This window comes from Capra hircus, chromosome 19 (assembly GCF_001704415.2).
Source record: "Capra hircus breed San Clemente chromosome 19, ASM170441v1, whole genome shotgun sequence".
Classification (NCBI taxonomy): Eukaryota; Metazoa; Chordata; class Mammalia; order Artiodactyla; family Bovidae; genus Capra; species Capra hircus.
Window position 1 is genome coordinate 32,864,340 of NC_030826.1, and position 13,728 is coordinate 32,878,067.

Sequence of the window (13,728 nt, forward strand, 5' to 3'; positions counted from 1 at the left end):
GAGGTGGGGGAAGGCCTGGAATAGGAGAATGGGCAGTGGGGTGGAATTAGAGAAACAATTTACTTTTGGAAAACTGGTGGCAGCTGGCCAGGAAACCCAGAGGAGCAGGGGCAGCTGGCTGGGGACTCGAGAGCAGGTGTGTCGCACGTGGGCCCTGCTCTGGAGGGAGTCTGTCCACTGAGGAGAACCTGTGGGCAGAACCCAGGGACACTGGGATGGGAGAGAGCCTGAGACCCTGGCAGGAAGCTCTGGGCCTTCATGGGCCTGTTGCTTGGGCCCTTTCACTCCACCCACCTCCACCTGCACCGCCGCCCTCCCAGAGTCCTTGGAAAATGAGGACAAACTCCGTGACTCCCAGAGACAGGCAGAGCCGCTCCCTCCCCAGGGACACTGCCCTCGCCCTGCAGTCTCTGGGACTCACCGATACCTCTCGGTGCTGCTGGTTGTGGCCCCAGGTTCTTCCACCTGTGGGGCAATGAGGCCCCAAGGAGGAGTGGGGTGGGGAAGAGTCTGCCGGCCAGAGCTCCTTCCCTGGTCCATTCCTGCCCTCCCCACTGCCCAGAGAAAAGGCCTTGGGGAAATGGGCAGGGCTCACCCTCAGCCAGAAGCCTGGGGGACCTTTTCCTCCTCTCCCTGCACTTCCCCACCAGCCCCACACCTGGGTGTGAGCTGGATTCGAGCTGGACTTCCCATCCCTTGTGACTCGTCTCTGCTTACCTGGGTTCTTGGAGGTTGTGCCCGGGGCCTTGCCTCTGACCTAGAGATTCAAAGTGATAAAGACCCTTTGGGTTCCCTGGTGACCTAGTGGTTAGGACTTGGGGCCTTCACTGTGAAGACCTGGGTTCAACCCCTGGTTGGGAAACCGTCTCACATGCCAAAATAAAAAAGTAAAGTGGTAAAGACTCTCAGTGTGCAGAGGCGGTTGATTTTATGTGCCTTCTTGGTGAGGTCATGGTACCCAGTTTCTGGTGAAATGTGAGTCTAGATGTTACTGCAAAGGTATTTTTTAGATGATATTAGCATTAAATCAGGCTTTCCTGGTGGCTCAGATGGTAGAGAATCTGCCTGCAGTTTAGGAGACCCAGGTTGGATCCCTGGGTCGGGAAGATCCCCTGGAGAAGGGAATGGCTCCTCACTCCAGTATTCTTGCCTGGAGAATCCCATGGACAGAGGAGCCTGGTGGGCTACAGTCCATGGGGTCACAGAGAGTAGGGCAAACTGAGTGACTAACACACGCAGCAGCAGCGTTAAATCAGTCAACCTTGAATAAAGCAGGCGGCCTTCCACAGTGTGGGTGGGCCTTGTCCGATAGGTTGAAGACCTTGCGAGGAAAGGCTGGGGGCAGGGGTGCTGAGTTTAGGCTGGGGGAGGTGGCGGCAGCAGCTCTTCCTGGGGTCCTAGCCTGCCGTCCAGCTTTCAGATCAGCCAGATCCCACGGTCACTGTTCCTTACACCTCGCTCCCTCCTCTCCCTCTCATCCACTCACACCCTATCAATTCTGTTTCTCTGGACGACCTTTACTTACATATGTGCTCCAAGGGCTGGCAGCCGTGGGAGGTGGGGTAAGAAATCCCAGGGCCCACCCCGCCCCTGTTTCTGCCACTCGCTCACAGCCCTCAGATCCTTGACTTCTCACCCTGAGAAACAGGCTGTCCCCATGAGGTGTGTCCTGCTTGGAAAGCAGGTTGTCAGGGAGCCAGACAGAAGGAGCCTGGAAGTCACCCCCCCTACCTCTGTCACCTACATTTCCCTCCACAATGGACCAAACCTTTCATTTAAAATGGACAACATTAACCGCAAGAGAGACAAATGGGCTTAAGTGCGCTTCAGAAGGCTTCAGCGACAGATTATTTCCTAAGTAGAGATCTGGAGGCTGCAGGATGGATGACAGTGCTGAGAATCCGTGGAGTGGAGGAACCGGTAGACCTCAGGGACCCGCTGGCCCCAGTCTTCCTGTAGAATCCCAGACCCACAAGATGCGGGGCTGGTTGGGACTGGAAAGGAAGACTGGGGAGTATAATAGTGGGAATGCCACCAACCTTCAGAGTCATAAAGCACAGTAGCTGAAAGGTCCGATGGGGGGAATGCAATGCTATTTGCTGAATTTCTTCTTTGGGTTCCAAACCCTGGTGATCCAGGCCTCTTCTGCTGGTCTCTCCCACTTTCTGGGAAGAAAGAGTTGATGACAAGCTCACTTGTAGGTGGGGGTGCTGTCGTGCAGCGGGACAGGAGGGTGCCCAGGGCCACACTGACCTAGGGGTTAACTCAAGCCTGGGCCTGGGGGCTCCTATCATTCTCCAGCAGAGCCTGGGTGGACCCATGACCACAGAGAGCAGAGCAGACCCCCTCAGGCCTACTGGGCCTGCAGCTGATTTTCTGATTTTCTGAAGAGAAAGCGTCCTTTTGTTATTTATTTGTTGCTACTGCTGCTTCTTGGATTTTAATTGAATTACACTTGGCAGCGGTCAGACATATGTTTCCAGAGGCCTGCTTTGTGCAAAGGGTGTCTGTTTTAAAGACTTCAAAGTTAAAACACAAACAGCATGCAGCCATGAAGCCACCCTGCTGCATCCTGACGGGGAGAGTAGACCCGCGGGCACTTGTCATGGTTGAGGAGGGGCGCCTGCCCGCCTTAAGACCCCGCAGGACCAGTGGTCATGGGAGCACAGGAGTCACCAGCCACGCCTGGGGGATGAGAACGGGCTCTGCGATGGGACCAGAGCCCATCCTTGCCCCTCAGCCAGGTGGGCCAGCAGGCAGGGGGCAGTGGTGACTGGGGTGGGGGGAGCCTGCCACCAGGGCCTGCGAGTATCTCCTGGGCTCCAGCTCCTCCCCTGCACCCGGCAGGAGTGGCCTCGCCAGCAAGCAAGCCAACACTGGCGCGTTTCCTTCAAGGAGAGGCCAGGGTAGAGGTTGCTTCCGTGACTTTTGCTTTGCTGTTTGCTGTTTCCAAAGTCTGGGTGTGTGGGCGTGGGCGTGGGCACTCAATGCCTCTTCCCCCAGGGATACAAGGACAAGGATAGCTGCCTACCAACCGACTTCAGCCTCGTTGTGTCCCTGGGAGGTTTACAGGGTCCTTAGGGCCTTTTTGTGCAGATACCACATGCTCTGCACACACACACATTAATATATACACACATACAAACTGTACACACACACACACACAGACACCCCATTTACATATATACACCCATCCATACACATATACACACATGTACATACACACTTGCCCTACACATATATATATATACACACATATACACACAGTGCTCATGGGTGCTTGATTTTCTCAGTTATGATTCAATATATTGAACTGAAAAACTTTAAAGCCTACCATTTCCCTAACATTTTAAGTTTAATCTACAAATGCCATTATTCTGTTTATGAATCTAGTAGATTTCAGTGGTCACATTTAAGGGTAGGAGGCTTATAACTTTGTTTACTAAATTTATTTAGCTATCTTAGTGATCTTACAAATTTAATATGTCCAGTTTTCCTAAGTTTGTAAATAGCCATCCTAAAAAGCAGGACTTTCCCAAGCTCCTAAGAAGTTCTTAAAATGTAACATATTAAGCTTATAAATAGGGTGGATATGAAGTTCTGTTAAACATTTCAAAACTGTCACAGACTTGGCCAAATCCTCCCTCAGTGGGCTGCTTAAAATCGTAAGCCCAACCTCAGTTGGGCGCTCACCCCTTTCAAATTGGAACACAGGTCTCATTTGTTAGGTTCTCTGACTTACCTGACTCTCTGTGTGTGGGCGCTAAGTCCATTCAGTTGTGTCTTTGCGATCCCATGGACTGTAGCCCACCAGGTTCCTCTGTCCATGGGGTTCTGCAGGCAAGAATACCGGAGTGGGTTGCCGTGCCCTCCCTGGGGGCATCTTCCCGACCCAGGGATTGAACCGGAGTCTCTTAAATCTCCTGCTTTGGCAGGCAGTTTCTTTGGGAAGCCCACTTGATCCTCTAAAAGGTTACAAATGTGTGAGATGCCAGATTGACACATTTCTGAGTGTATCTGAGCTGCTTCACTCCCATAGGTCCTGGTTGATTCAACCCCGTCTGAGTTAAGGACACTGTCAAGGGAACAGGGGAGTCACAGGCCCAGTGCCACCTCCAGGGGGGTGGTCTCCAGGGTCCTCCAGTTTCCTTTCTGCAGTCCTCCACCTCCACCTCCCACCCCCAAACTCTTCCTCCTCCAACTCCCCCATCTGGGTGGCTTCCTGTCTGGGTTGGGTTCTGTCTGTCTTTGCTCCTCTCATGGTCCTTCCCAGTGCTTTCCTCCCTCGAGGCCCCACCTCTTCAGCTTCCTCCTGGATGTCTCCTGGACGGCACGCACTGTACACCCTTGGCTCCAGGATCTTGCATCCAAGGCCACACTAATGACGACTCCCAGGGAGCCAGAAGGGAGAGAGAGTCCTTGGAGAGCCTTCCCTCCTGGTACAGAAATCCTGCCACTACTGAGCTAAGAGATCTCTCTGCTTCTTACATACCCCCAGGGCCTGTGAACTCATCACTTGATTTTTTTCAATTGTAGTAAAGCATAGATGACATAAAACTTCGTTTAACCAACGTTGAGGTGTACAGTTCAGTGACACGAAGCACATCCACATTGTCATGCAACCATCCACCTCCAGAACTCTTCGTTTTCCCAAACTACAACTCTGTCCACATTAAACACCAACTCTGCACCACCTCCCCCAGCCCCTGGCAGCCTCCATCCTACTTCCTGTTTCTATGGATTCAGCTGCTCCAGGGACCTCATATGAGTGGACTAATACAGTCTGAGCCCTTCTGTGATTGGCTTACTTCATTTAGCATAATGTCCTCAAGGTTCATTCTGTTGGAGCATGTGTCAGAATGTGTTTTTCCTAACAATTTTATTTATTTAATTATTTTTGGCTATGCTGGGTCTTTGTTGCTGCACGTGGGCTTGTCTGTAGTTTCGAGGAGCAGGGACTACTCTATAGTTGCAGTGCTTCGGCTTCTCATTGCAGCTGCTTCTCTTGTTGAAGAGCACAGGTTCTGTAGTTACAGCTCCCAGGCTCTAGAGCACAGACTCAATAGTTGTGGGGTACTGGCTTAGTTGCTCCACAGCATGTGGGATCTTCCTAGACCAGGGATCGAACCCAAGTCTCCCACACTGGTGGGCAGATTCTTTACCATGGAGCCACCAGGGATGCCCATTGATTTCTTTTACCACTTGTTTTTAAATATTCTTTCTCATATTGGGCTTGGAGCCATCTCACGGAGCATCTCTGACCAGCCCAGTCCTGCCTCTGGGAGCAGACAGCAAGGGAGAGTGTGTTGGGGTACATTCATCCAGAGAGGACCCAGGACTGGTGAAAACAGCAAGGACGTTTCTGCTGGTGATGCTCCCAGGTGCTTGCAGCTGTGCTCCTGCCTGAGGTCAGCAGCAGTCAGAGGAGAAAAGGGCTCCAGCCCACTCGGTCTGACCTTTTCTTTCCACCCAGGTGCATCATTGAGAAACACATCACCTCCACTTCCATCTGTTGTCTCCCAGGACTGCTCATTTGGTGACTTGTTATTGTCTAGTTGCATCTGACTCTTTGCAACCCCGTGGACTGTAGTCCACCAGGCTCCTCTGTCCATGGGATTATCCCCCGAAGAATACTGGAGTAGGTTGCTATTTCCTACTCCAGAGTATCTTCCTGACCCAGGAATCAGACCCAGGGATCAAACCCATGTCTTCCTGAATTGGCAGGTAGGTTCTTTACCACTGAGCCATCAAGAGAAACTCGTTGGTGACTTAGAACAACAGAAACTTACTCTCTCACAGTTCTGGAGATCAGAAGTCTCAAGTCAAGCCCAGCCTCCCCTGAGGCTGACGGTTGTGGCTCCATCACTTCAGTCTCTGCCTCCATCTTCCTATCCCCTTCTCCCCTGTATCTGTCTCTTATCAGATACCTGTTGTTGGGTTCAGGGCCCACCTGGATAAGCCAGGATGATCTCATCTTGAGGACTTTAAGGCAATCAATCTGCAAAGACCCTTTTTCCAAATGACACATCATTCACGCATTCCAGGGACTAAAAGTGCAGACTTGTCTTTCAGGGGCTACCATTTAACTGGTACATTCGTTTCGGTTTCTTGCACCCTGTGTGTGCTTGGCCCCAGGTGTCTCCTCCATTCCCATCGGCATTTTAAGACTCTGCCCACTTTCCTTTTGTATTGTTCTCATAGCAAGAATACTGGAGTGGTTTGCCATTCCTCCTCCAATACTTTTGCCACTGATATGAAGAGCCGACTCACTGGAAAAGACCCTGATGTTGGGAAAGATTGAGGACAGGAGGAGAAGGGGGTGACAGAGGACAGTTGGATGGCATCACCAACCCTGTGGACATGAATTTGAGCAAACTCCGGGAGATAGTGAAGGACAGGGAAGCCTGGCATGCTGCAGTCCATGGGGCCACAAAGAGTCAGACGTGACTGAGGGACTGAACAACAGCCGCCACCTTCCTTGGAGGCCGTTGTCTTCATTCAGCGAGCAGCTGCCTAGTGTCTGCACGGGGTCCCTGCCCGTGGAGATCCTCTAGCTTCTTCCCCTGGCAGGCACCCGACAGTTCAGTCCCTCTCCTGGGAATCCTTGAGGCGGCTAGAATGTCAAGGGGGAGGGGACACAGAGCTGGCCACCCAGGCGAGGCCAGTAACCAGTCTGTGTCCTTCCCCGGAGGATCAACCTCTGATGCACTGGGCCCAGGAGGAGACTGGCAGCCTGCCGGCTCCCTGCTTGCCCTCTGGACTAATTACTGTCCTCGGGAGGACCCTGTTTGCTCACAGCCTCATTACCCACCCCGAGCAGGAGAGCTTGAGCGCACAGGCTCCGGCGGCTCCAGCGCCAGCTGTCCACCTTTGCTGGTTAATATGCGGACCCGGCCGCCCGCTCCCTCCCCAGACTGTGTTATTGCAGAAGCCGCAGCTTCATGCCTGGAAGAGAGAGACAGAGACAAGCTCGCTTCCTGCAGGGCCTCCCTCCTGGGAACAGCCTTGAAACCTGGAACTTAAAAGGGAAGGGGGTGGTTGTGGTTTAAAATAGCATGTGCGTGGCAGCCTCCTGTGTGGCTTCCCCCAGCTTTCCCCTAAAATACCTGAGGAGACACACCAAAAAAAGCTGAAAATTCCTGAAAACAGAGACAGGTGGGCAGCCTGGGAGGATCTCCCTCTTGCTCGGTTGGGACAGACGGGGCCACCCGGCTCCCCCAGGAAGTCGAGGCCTCCTGGGGGAGAGGGAGCCCTTCTCCCCAATCTGAGGAAGTCAGGCGGCCACCCTTCCCCTTGAGAGTGTGGGGGTCGACACAGCACTGCTGGAGTCCTCCCCTGCCTGCACCCTCCCCGTGCTTCTCTATGTGTATTCAGAGAAAGTGGCCCTCAGATGCCGCCTCCACCAGGCAGGCAGAAGAGGGAAACCCCAGAGCCGTGGCCACCGGAAGTCCACTGTGGCCCCTGTGCTCGGCCAGGGCCAGGGAGGTCCTGGGATACTGACCACATAGTGGCTTTCCGCAGACCTTATTTCTGAAGTATGGGAGACCCAGTCCATGGTGATGGGCAAAGACACCCCTCCCCAAGGTCAGAGTTGCATTAGCTCAGTGTCCCGAATGTGGCCTCCCGCCAAGCTGGCCTCCTTACAAACCAAAAACCTGAGAGGTGGACTCAGCTCTTCCCCCAGGAAGGCAGCCGTGGGACAAGGTCAGAAGTTCGACGTGTGGGTGTGGTTCTCACCACAGCGAACAGTTATCCCGCGCAGGTTGGGTGTCCTACAGTTCAGCTCAGTTCTGACACTCGCCCAGCGAGAGCGTCTGGCCCCGCAGATAAGGGCTCGGTCCCACAGGACACCCGCGCTGCAAACTCTAATCACAGGTCCAGGTGGCCAACTGTGCTTCTGACCGCCCAGCTCTCGGCTGTAGGTTCCCACGACCCTCTCCTCAGGTCAGATGAATTCGCTTCAGTGGTTCACAGAGCTCAGGAAAACATTCTACTCACTAGTTTAACATAGTGGATGTAACTTAGGAGCCGCTCGATGAGAGAGAGGCACAGACCCAGGTGTGGGGAGGCACAGGACCTTCCACACCCCACTGGTGTCCACTCTCCACCCCTCCTGTGCTCACAGACCCAGAAGCTCTCTGGACCCTGCACTGTGGAGATTTTCCAGAGGCTTCATCAGTCAGTGTGACTGATGACCTTGCTGGCCACTGGTGACTGACTCTCTTCATCCTCCTTACCCTCCCTGGAGGTTAGGGGCTGGACTGAAATTCCCAACCTCTAATGACAAGAGCTTCCCTCATGGCTCAGATGGTAAAAGCATCTGCTTGCAATGCAGGAGACCCGGATTCGATCCCTGGGTGGAGAAGATTCCCTGGAGAAGGAAATGGCAAACCCACTCCAGTACTCTTGCCTGGAACATTCCATGGATGGAGGAGCCTCATAGGCTATAGTCCATGGGGTTGCAAAGCATTGGACACAACTGAGCGACTTCACTTTCACTAATGACAAGATTGGTTCCCCTGGCTACCAGCCCCATTCCCAGATGACCAAGGGACTTTCCAAAAGTCACCTCATTAACAAAAAACATTTTAAAACGTCATCTCATAACAAAAGGCACCTTTGTCTCTCTCATCATTTAGGAAATTCTGAGGGTTTAGGAGCTCTGTGCCAGAAAGTTCAAGTATGTATGTATTATAAATCACAGCATCACACTAGACTTGATAGGTGGGGGGATCTCACTAGATCACCCCTCCTTCAAGGGTGAACAAGTGGGGAAAAAATCCTGTGCGTCAGGGAAATGTGTGGAGGCCGGACCCTGACTCTGTAATGATCTATGGCAGGTTCCGGAGGAAATGAACTTTGTGAGAACAGCACAGAATGTCATGAAGAGGCCAAGCTGAGATGGAAAGAAAACAACAAGGCGAGATGAAAAGGGAGATTAACGAGGAAAATAAGAATCACAAGGATTCAGAATGCTAGCCAGCACACAGTCCTAACTAGGGGCAGTGGGAATGGGGTTGACGCTGCAGGACGGGAGGTCCGTGAGGCAAACCTGGGCCCTCCATGGGAGTGTGCTGTGGGTAGAACACAGGAAGAGACAAAGGCAAGAGATACTCAGAGCGCGGCTTTCCTGATGAGGAGACAGGCTCTGAAAAGTCCATGTTTGTAGATGTAAGACCCCAAAATGGTAGGAAAATTTAAAGAAAATACCCACAGCTAGAAATACCCACAGTGGGAAAAACTGTGGTAACCAGGTGGGACAGGCAGGAAAAATAATTGCCATAAACATGCCCCCTTCTGCTCCCTCCTTTCCCAGGAAGGTGTCTGTGTTTGCCCCCCTGCGTCTTAGGACCTTTTAAAAAAAAGTTGTTGGCGTTGTTCTTTAGTCACCCAGTCATGCCCGACTCTTTGCAACCCCATGAACTTAGCCCACCAGGCTCCTCTGTCCATGGGGTTTCCCAGGCAAGAATACTGGAGTGGGTTGCCATTTCCTTCTTCAGAGGATCTTCCTGACCCCAGGATCCAACTGGAGTCTCCTGCATTGGCAGGCAGATTGTTTACTGCTGAGCCACCAGGGAAGCCCATTAAAAAAAAAAAATGCACATCACATAAAATTTACCATCTTAACCATTTTTATGCTTCAGTATCATTAAGCTCATTCACGTCGTTGTGCAACCATCACACTATTGTTTCCAGAACTCTTCATCTTGCAAACTGAAGCTCAATCCCCTGAAACAGCAACTCCCTGGAAGCCCCTGGGCCCCCACCATTCTATGCGTCTATGAATGCATAGACTCTGAGTCTATGAATGTGACTGCTTCATACGTGTGGAACCCTCCTTTTGTGACTGATTTCTTTTAGCATAAAGTCCTTAAGGGTCAGCCACGGTGTAGCATATGTCATATTTTGTTCCTTTGTATGTCTGAATAACATTCCATTGCAGACATATCCCACATTTTTATGCATGTGCCTATGGAAGTTGATGGGCGCTTGGGTTGTTTCCAAACTTTGACCATGGTGAATCGTACTGTCTCCTAGGGTACCCCCTGCTTCCATCCCTGCAGTTCCCCAAGTGTTTTTGGCATTAAGAGCCCTCTTTATCGGAGAAGGCAATGGCACCCCACTCCTATACTCTTGCCTGGAAAATCCCATGGGCGGAGGAGCCTGGTGGGCTGCAGTCCATGGGGTCGTGAAGAGTCATGCACGAATGAGCGACTTTACTTTCCCTTTTCACTTTCATGCATTGGAGAAGGAAATAGCAACCCACTCCAGTGTTCTTGCCTGGAAAATCCCAGGGACTGGGGAGCCTGGTGGGCTGCCATCTGTGGGGTCGCACAGAGTGGACAAGACTGAAGTGACTTAGCAGTAGCAGCCCTCTTTATACGTTCTATCTCTTTTTTTTAATTGAGATATAACTGACATATAACAGTTTTAAGGCATATACTGTATTGATCTGATACATTCATGCTGCAGTATGGTTACCATTGTAGCATTAGCCAACACCCTGTTTTTGTCACATAAATAACATTTCTTCTATGGTAACACTTAAGGTCTTATCTCTTAGCAAGCTTGATATTTATAACACTTCTGGTGTCTTTCATGGCTGACCTGTGTGCATTTCTTTAACAGTGTACTGTGGACTTATTTATCTTCCTGTTGCAAGTACGAACCTTAAACACCATCTCCCATTCCCCCAGCCCCAGTGCACTGTTTTTCAGAGTTCAGTTCTTTTTAAATTCCACATTTAAGTGCAATCATACAGTATTTGTCTTTGTCTTTGCCATATCTCACTGAGCATGATGTTCTCAAGGTCCATCCACATTGTTGCAAATGGCAGGATTTCCTTCTTTCTTGTGGATGAATAGTATTCCATTGTATTATATAGACCACATCTGCTGTATTCAGTCATCCATTGATGGGCATTTAGATTGTTTCTGACTTGGCTGTTGTGAGTAACTCCTCGGTGAACATGGGCATGCAGACATCTGCTTGGTAGTATGTTTTCGTCTCATTTAGATATACACCCAAAAGTGTGACTGCTGGGTTGTATGGTAGTTCTGTTTTTAATGTTGTTTATTTATTTATTTTTGGCCACACATGTGGCTTACAGGATCTTAGCTCCCTGACCAGCAATTGAACCTGAGCCCATGGCACTGAAAGCAGTAGACTCCCAGGGAATCCTCTACTTTTAATTTCTCGAGGAATCTTTACACTCTTAAAATTATGGAGGGCCTCAGAGGTTTTTTGTGTATGGGTCATACCTAATAAAGGCTGTCTACCTAGAAGAAATCAAAAGAAATATTTTAAATATTTATTTATTCACTCATTTAAAATTAATAAGCTCAGGACGTCCCTGGTGGTCCAGTGGTTAGGACCTCTCCTTCCAGTGCAGGGGATGTGGGCTCCACCTCCTCTGGTCAGGCTCTGGGATCCCACGTGCCTCGTGGCCAGGAAACCAAAACGCGAAACAGAAGAAATATTGTAATAAATTCAAAAAAGACTTTAAAAATGGTCCACATTAAAAAAAAAAAATCTTAAAAGGCTTTGATGTTTCTACGCCCAGAAGAAATTCTTTTAAAAAATAAATAAAAATAAAGTTAATAAGCTTGCATGTGGAAGAAGTAAATTTTCGTGAAAATATGTTTTCCAAAAGAAAAAATACAGTGAAGAGAGCCACATTGTTTCATGTTTTTGTGAATCTCTCTCTTGTGTGGCTGGCTTGGAAGACAGCTGAATCCTCATCCCTGTTGCTCTATGTTTAGTCTCTTGCAGTAGGTTGTTTTGGTTGAAGTCGACAGAGAAAATGTACATCATGCCGATTTGGAAAAGAGGACCTCACAGAACCCCTGGAAGGGTCTTGAGGGTTGCCCCTCATGCTTTGAGAAATGCTGTGTGAATCTCTGGTTGCTTTTTGCAAAGCCATATCCCTCACCTTTCCCGCTGGAGTGAGTCCCCAAATCTGGTTCTTCAAGCTCAAGTGGGGGCCCTACTTCTTTGAGATGGCACATGCTGGCCATTGACCCGCTTGATCCCAGGCCAGGGATACTCTCCATGCCAAGCTGCCCACAGCGGTGACTCTGGGGTACCGGCTGATGTGCCCAGGTCCTAGAGATTGCACCATTTAGACCCATAATGAGGAAGTCAGGATTCTCCTCACTGCCTGGTATTTGCAAGGCAGACCAGCCCCTCCCAGGCCAAAGCTATGCCCAGGGCAGCCTGGAGGAGCCGCATATGGATGTGATTCTTCCACCCCCCATCCCCCCACCCCCACACGCAGCCAGAGCAGAGCGTCAAGGCCCCTGGTGGGCAGGGTCAGTAGGACTGGCAGCGCGGTCATGACATATTTGTCTGCAGTTACACTGGCTTGGTGGGGGACACAGAGAGGACACCAGGCATGCCGGAAGTGGCCCAAGGTCCTTGGGATGTGTGAGGTGCTCGAAGTAGCACAGGCACCCCATGGACCTAGGTGGGGTCGAAAGTGTAGTGTTAGTCGCTCAGTCATGTTGGACTCTTTGCGCCCCATGGACTGTATAGCCCACCAGGCTTCTCTGTCCATGGAGTTCTCCAGGCAAGAATACTGCAGTTGGCTGCTATTTCCTCCAGGAGGTGGGGTCGAAGTAAAGAAATAAAGCAATAAAAGTGCAGCAGCCTCTCTCTGGCCCCATCTGGTTTTTCCCTGTTGCAGCTTCTCATAACCCGGCGCCCTGGGACCTTGGGAGCTCCACCCCAGCTGGAATTCACAGGGCGAGGTGGCCGTGACTCACCCAGAGCGCGTGATCGGGGCCACGTCTACCTTCCTGGGGAGACCCCCTCCCCACCTCCTTCCTTCCTTCCACCTTCAGCCCCCTCCCCAGCAACAGTTTCATGACTCCAGATAAGAGCTGTCCAGAGAGACGGAGCCACTGTCAGCAGGCTGGGAGGGGTCCAGACTGACAGTGAGGATGGGGACGTGGCCCTGGGGGTGGGGGTCTCTGGGAAAGGACAACTTACATCCTCCCACACCTGCCCCGGCATCCTGGGTTAGTAGGTCGGGTTTTCTTGGTCCTTCCAGGATGGGATGACCTCTACTGGCCTTGAGAGGACGGGGGTGGGAAGATAGGGCAGGGCTGGTAGGAACCCAAGAAACCCAAGCAGCCATCCGGTCCAGGTTTTTCAGACTTTGGCAATAGAACTGCCTTTAAAAAAAACTGAAGGACAGCGAGCAGAGCGGCTCTGCTGAGAGCTGGGCCCAAAGACTTGCTGACCCTTGGCCTCTCTCTTATCTTATCAGCCCCAAGACCTTGGAACACAATTTGGTAACTGCTGGCATGGTCTATCTGCCCATTTCACAGGTGGGGAAACAGACCCCAAGAGGGAAGAGGTCCACATATGGACAGTCTGAATTCCAATTCCTACCTTCCCAGCCTTGCCTGCCACACAGAGTGAAAACTCACTCAGCTGTGTCTCTTTACAACCCCAGGGACTGAAACCCACCTCCACAGACTGCCGCGGGTATGCTGGGTGGGGTTCCAGGGCAGGGCAGGGGGTGCCTCGCTGATCTCTGGCCATCGTCCCCTCTTGCAGGACCTGGGCATGGAGTCGACCTCGCTGGATGACGTCCTGTACCGCTACGCCAGCTTCAGGAACCTGGTGGACCCCATCACGCACGACCTCATCATCAGCCTGGCCCGCTACATCCACTGCCCCAAGCCGGTAGGGCAGCCATGGTCTGAGCCAGCCAGGTCTGGG

At 51.5% G+C, this 13,728-nt stretch overlaps 1 protein-coding gene across 1 annotated transcript in view; it reads left to right on the plus strand.

Moving 5' to 3' along the window:
- LRRC75A (leucine rich repeat containing 75A) overlaps positions 1 to 13,728 on the plus strand; it is a 34,206-nt gene that overhangs the window by 9,016 nt on the left and 11,462 nt on the right. Inside the window, exon 2 of the mRNA XM_018064696.1 lies at positions 13,564 to 13,692. Within this exon, the coding sequence (XP_017920185.1) occupies positions 13,564 to 13,692 (129 nt within the window). The remainder of the gene's footprint in view (positions 1 to 13,563; positions 13,693 to 13,728) is intronic.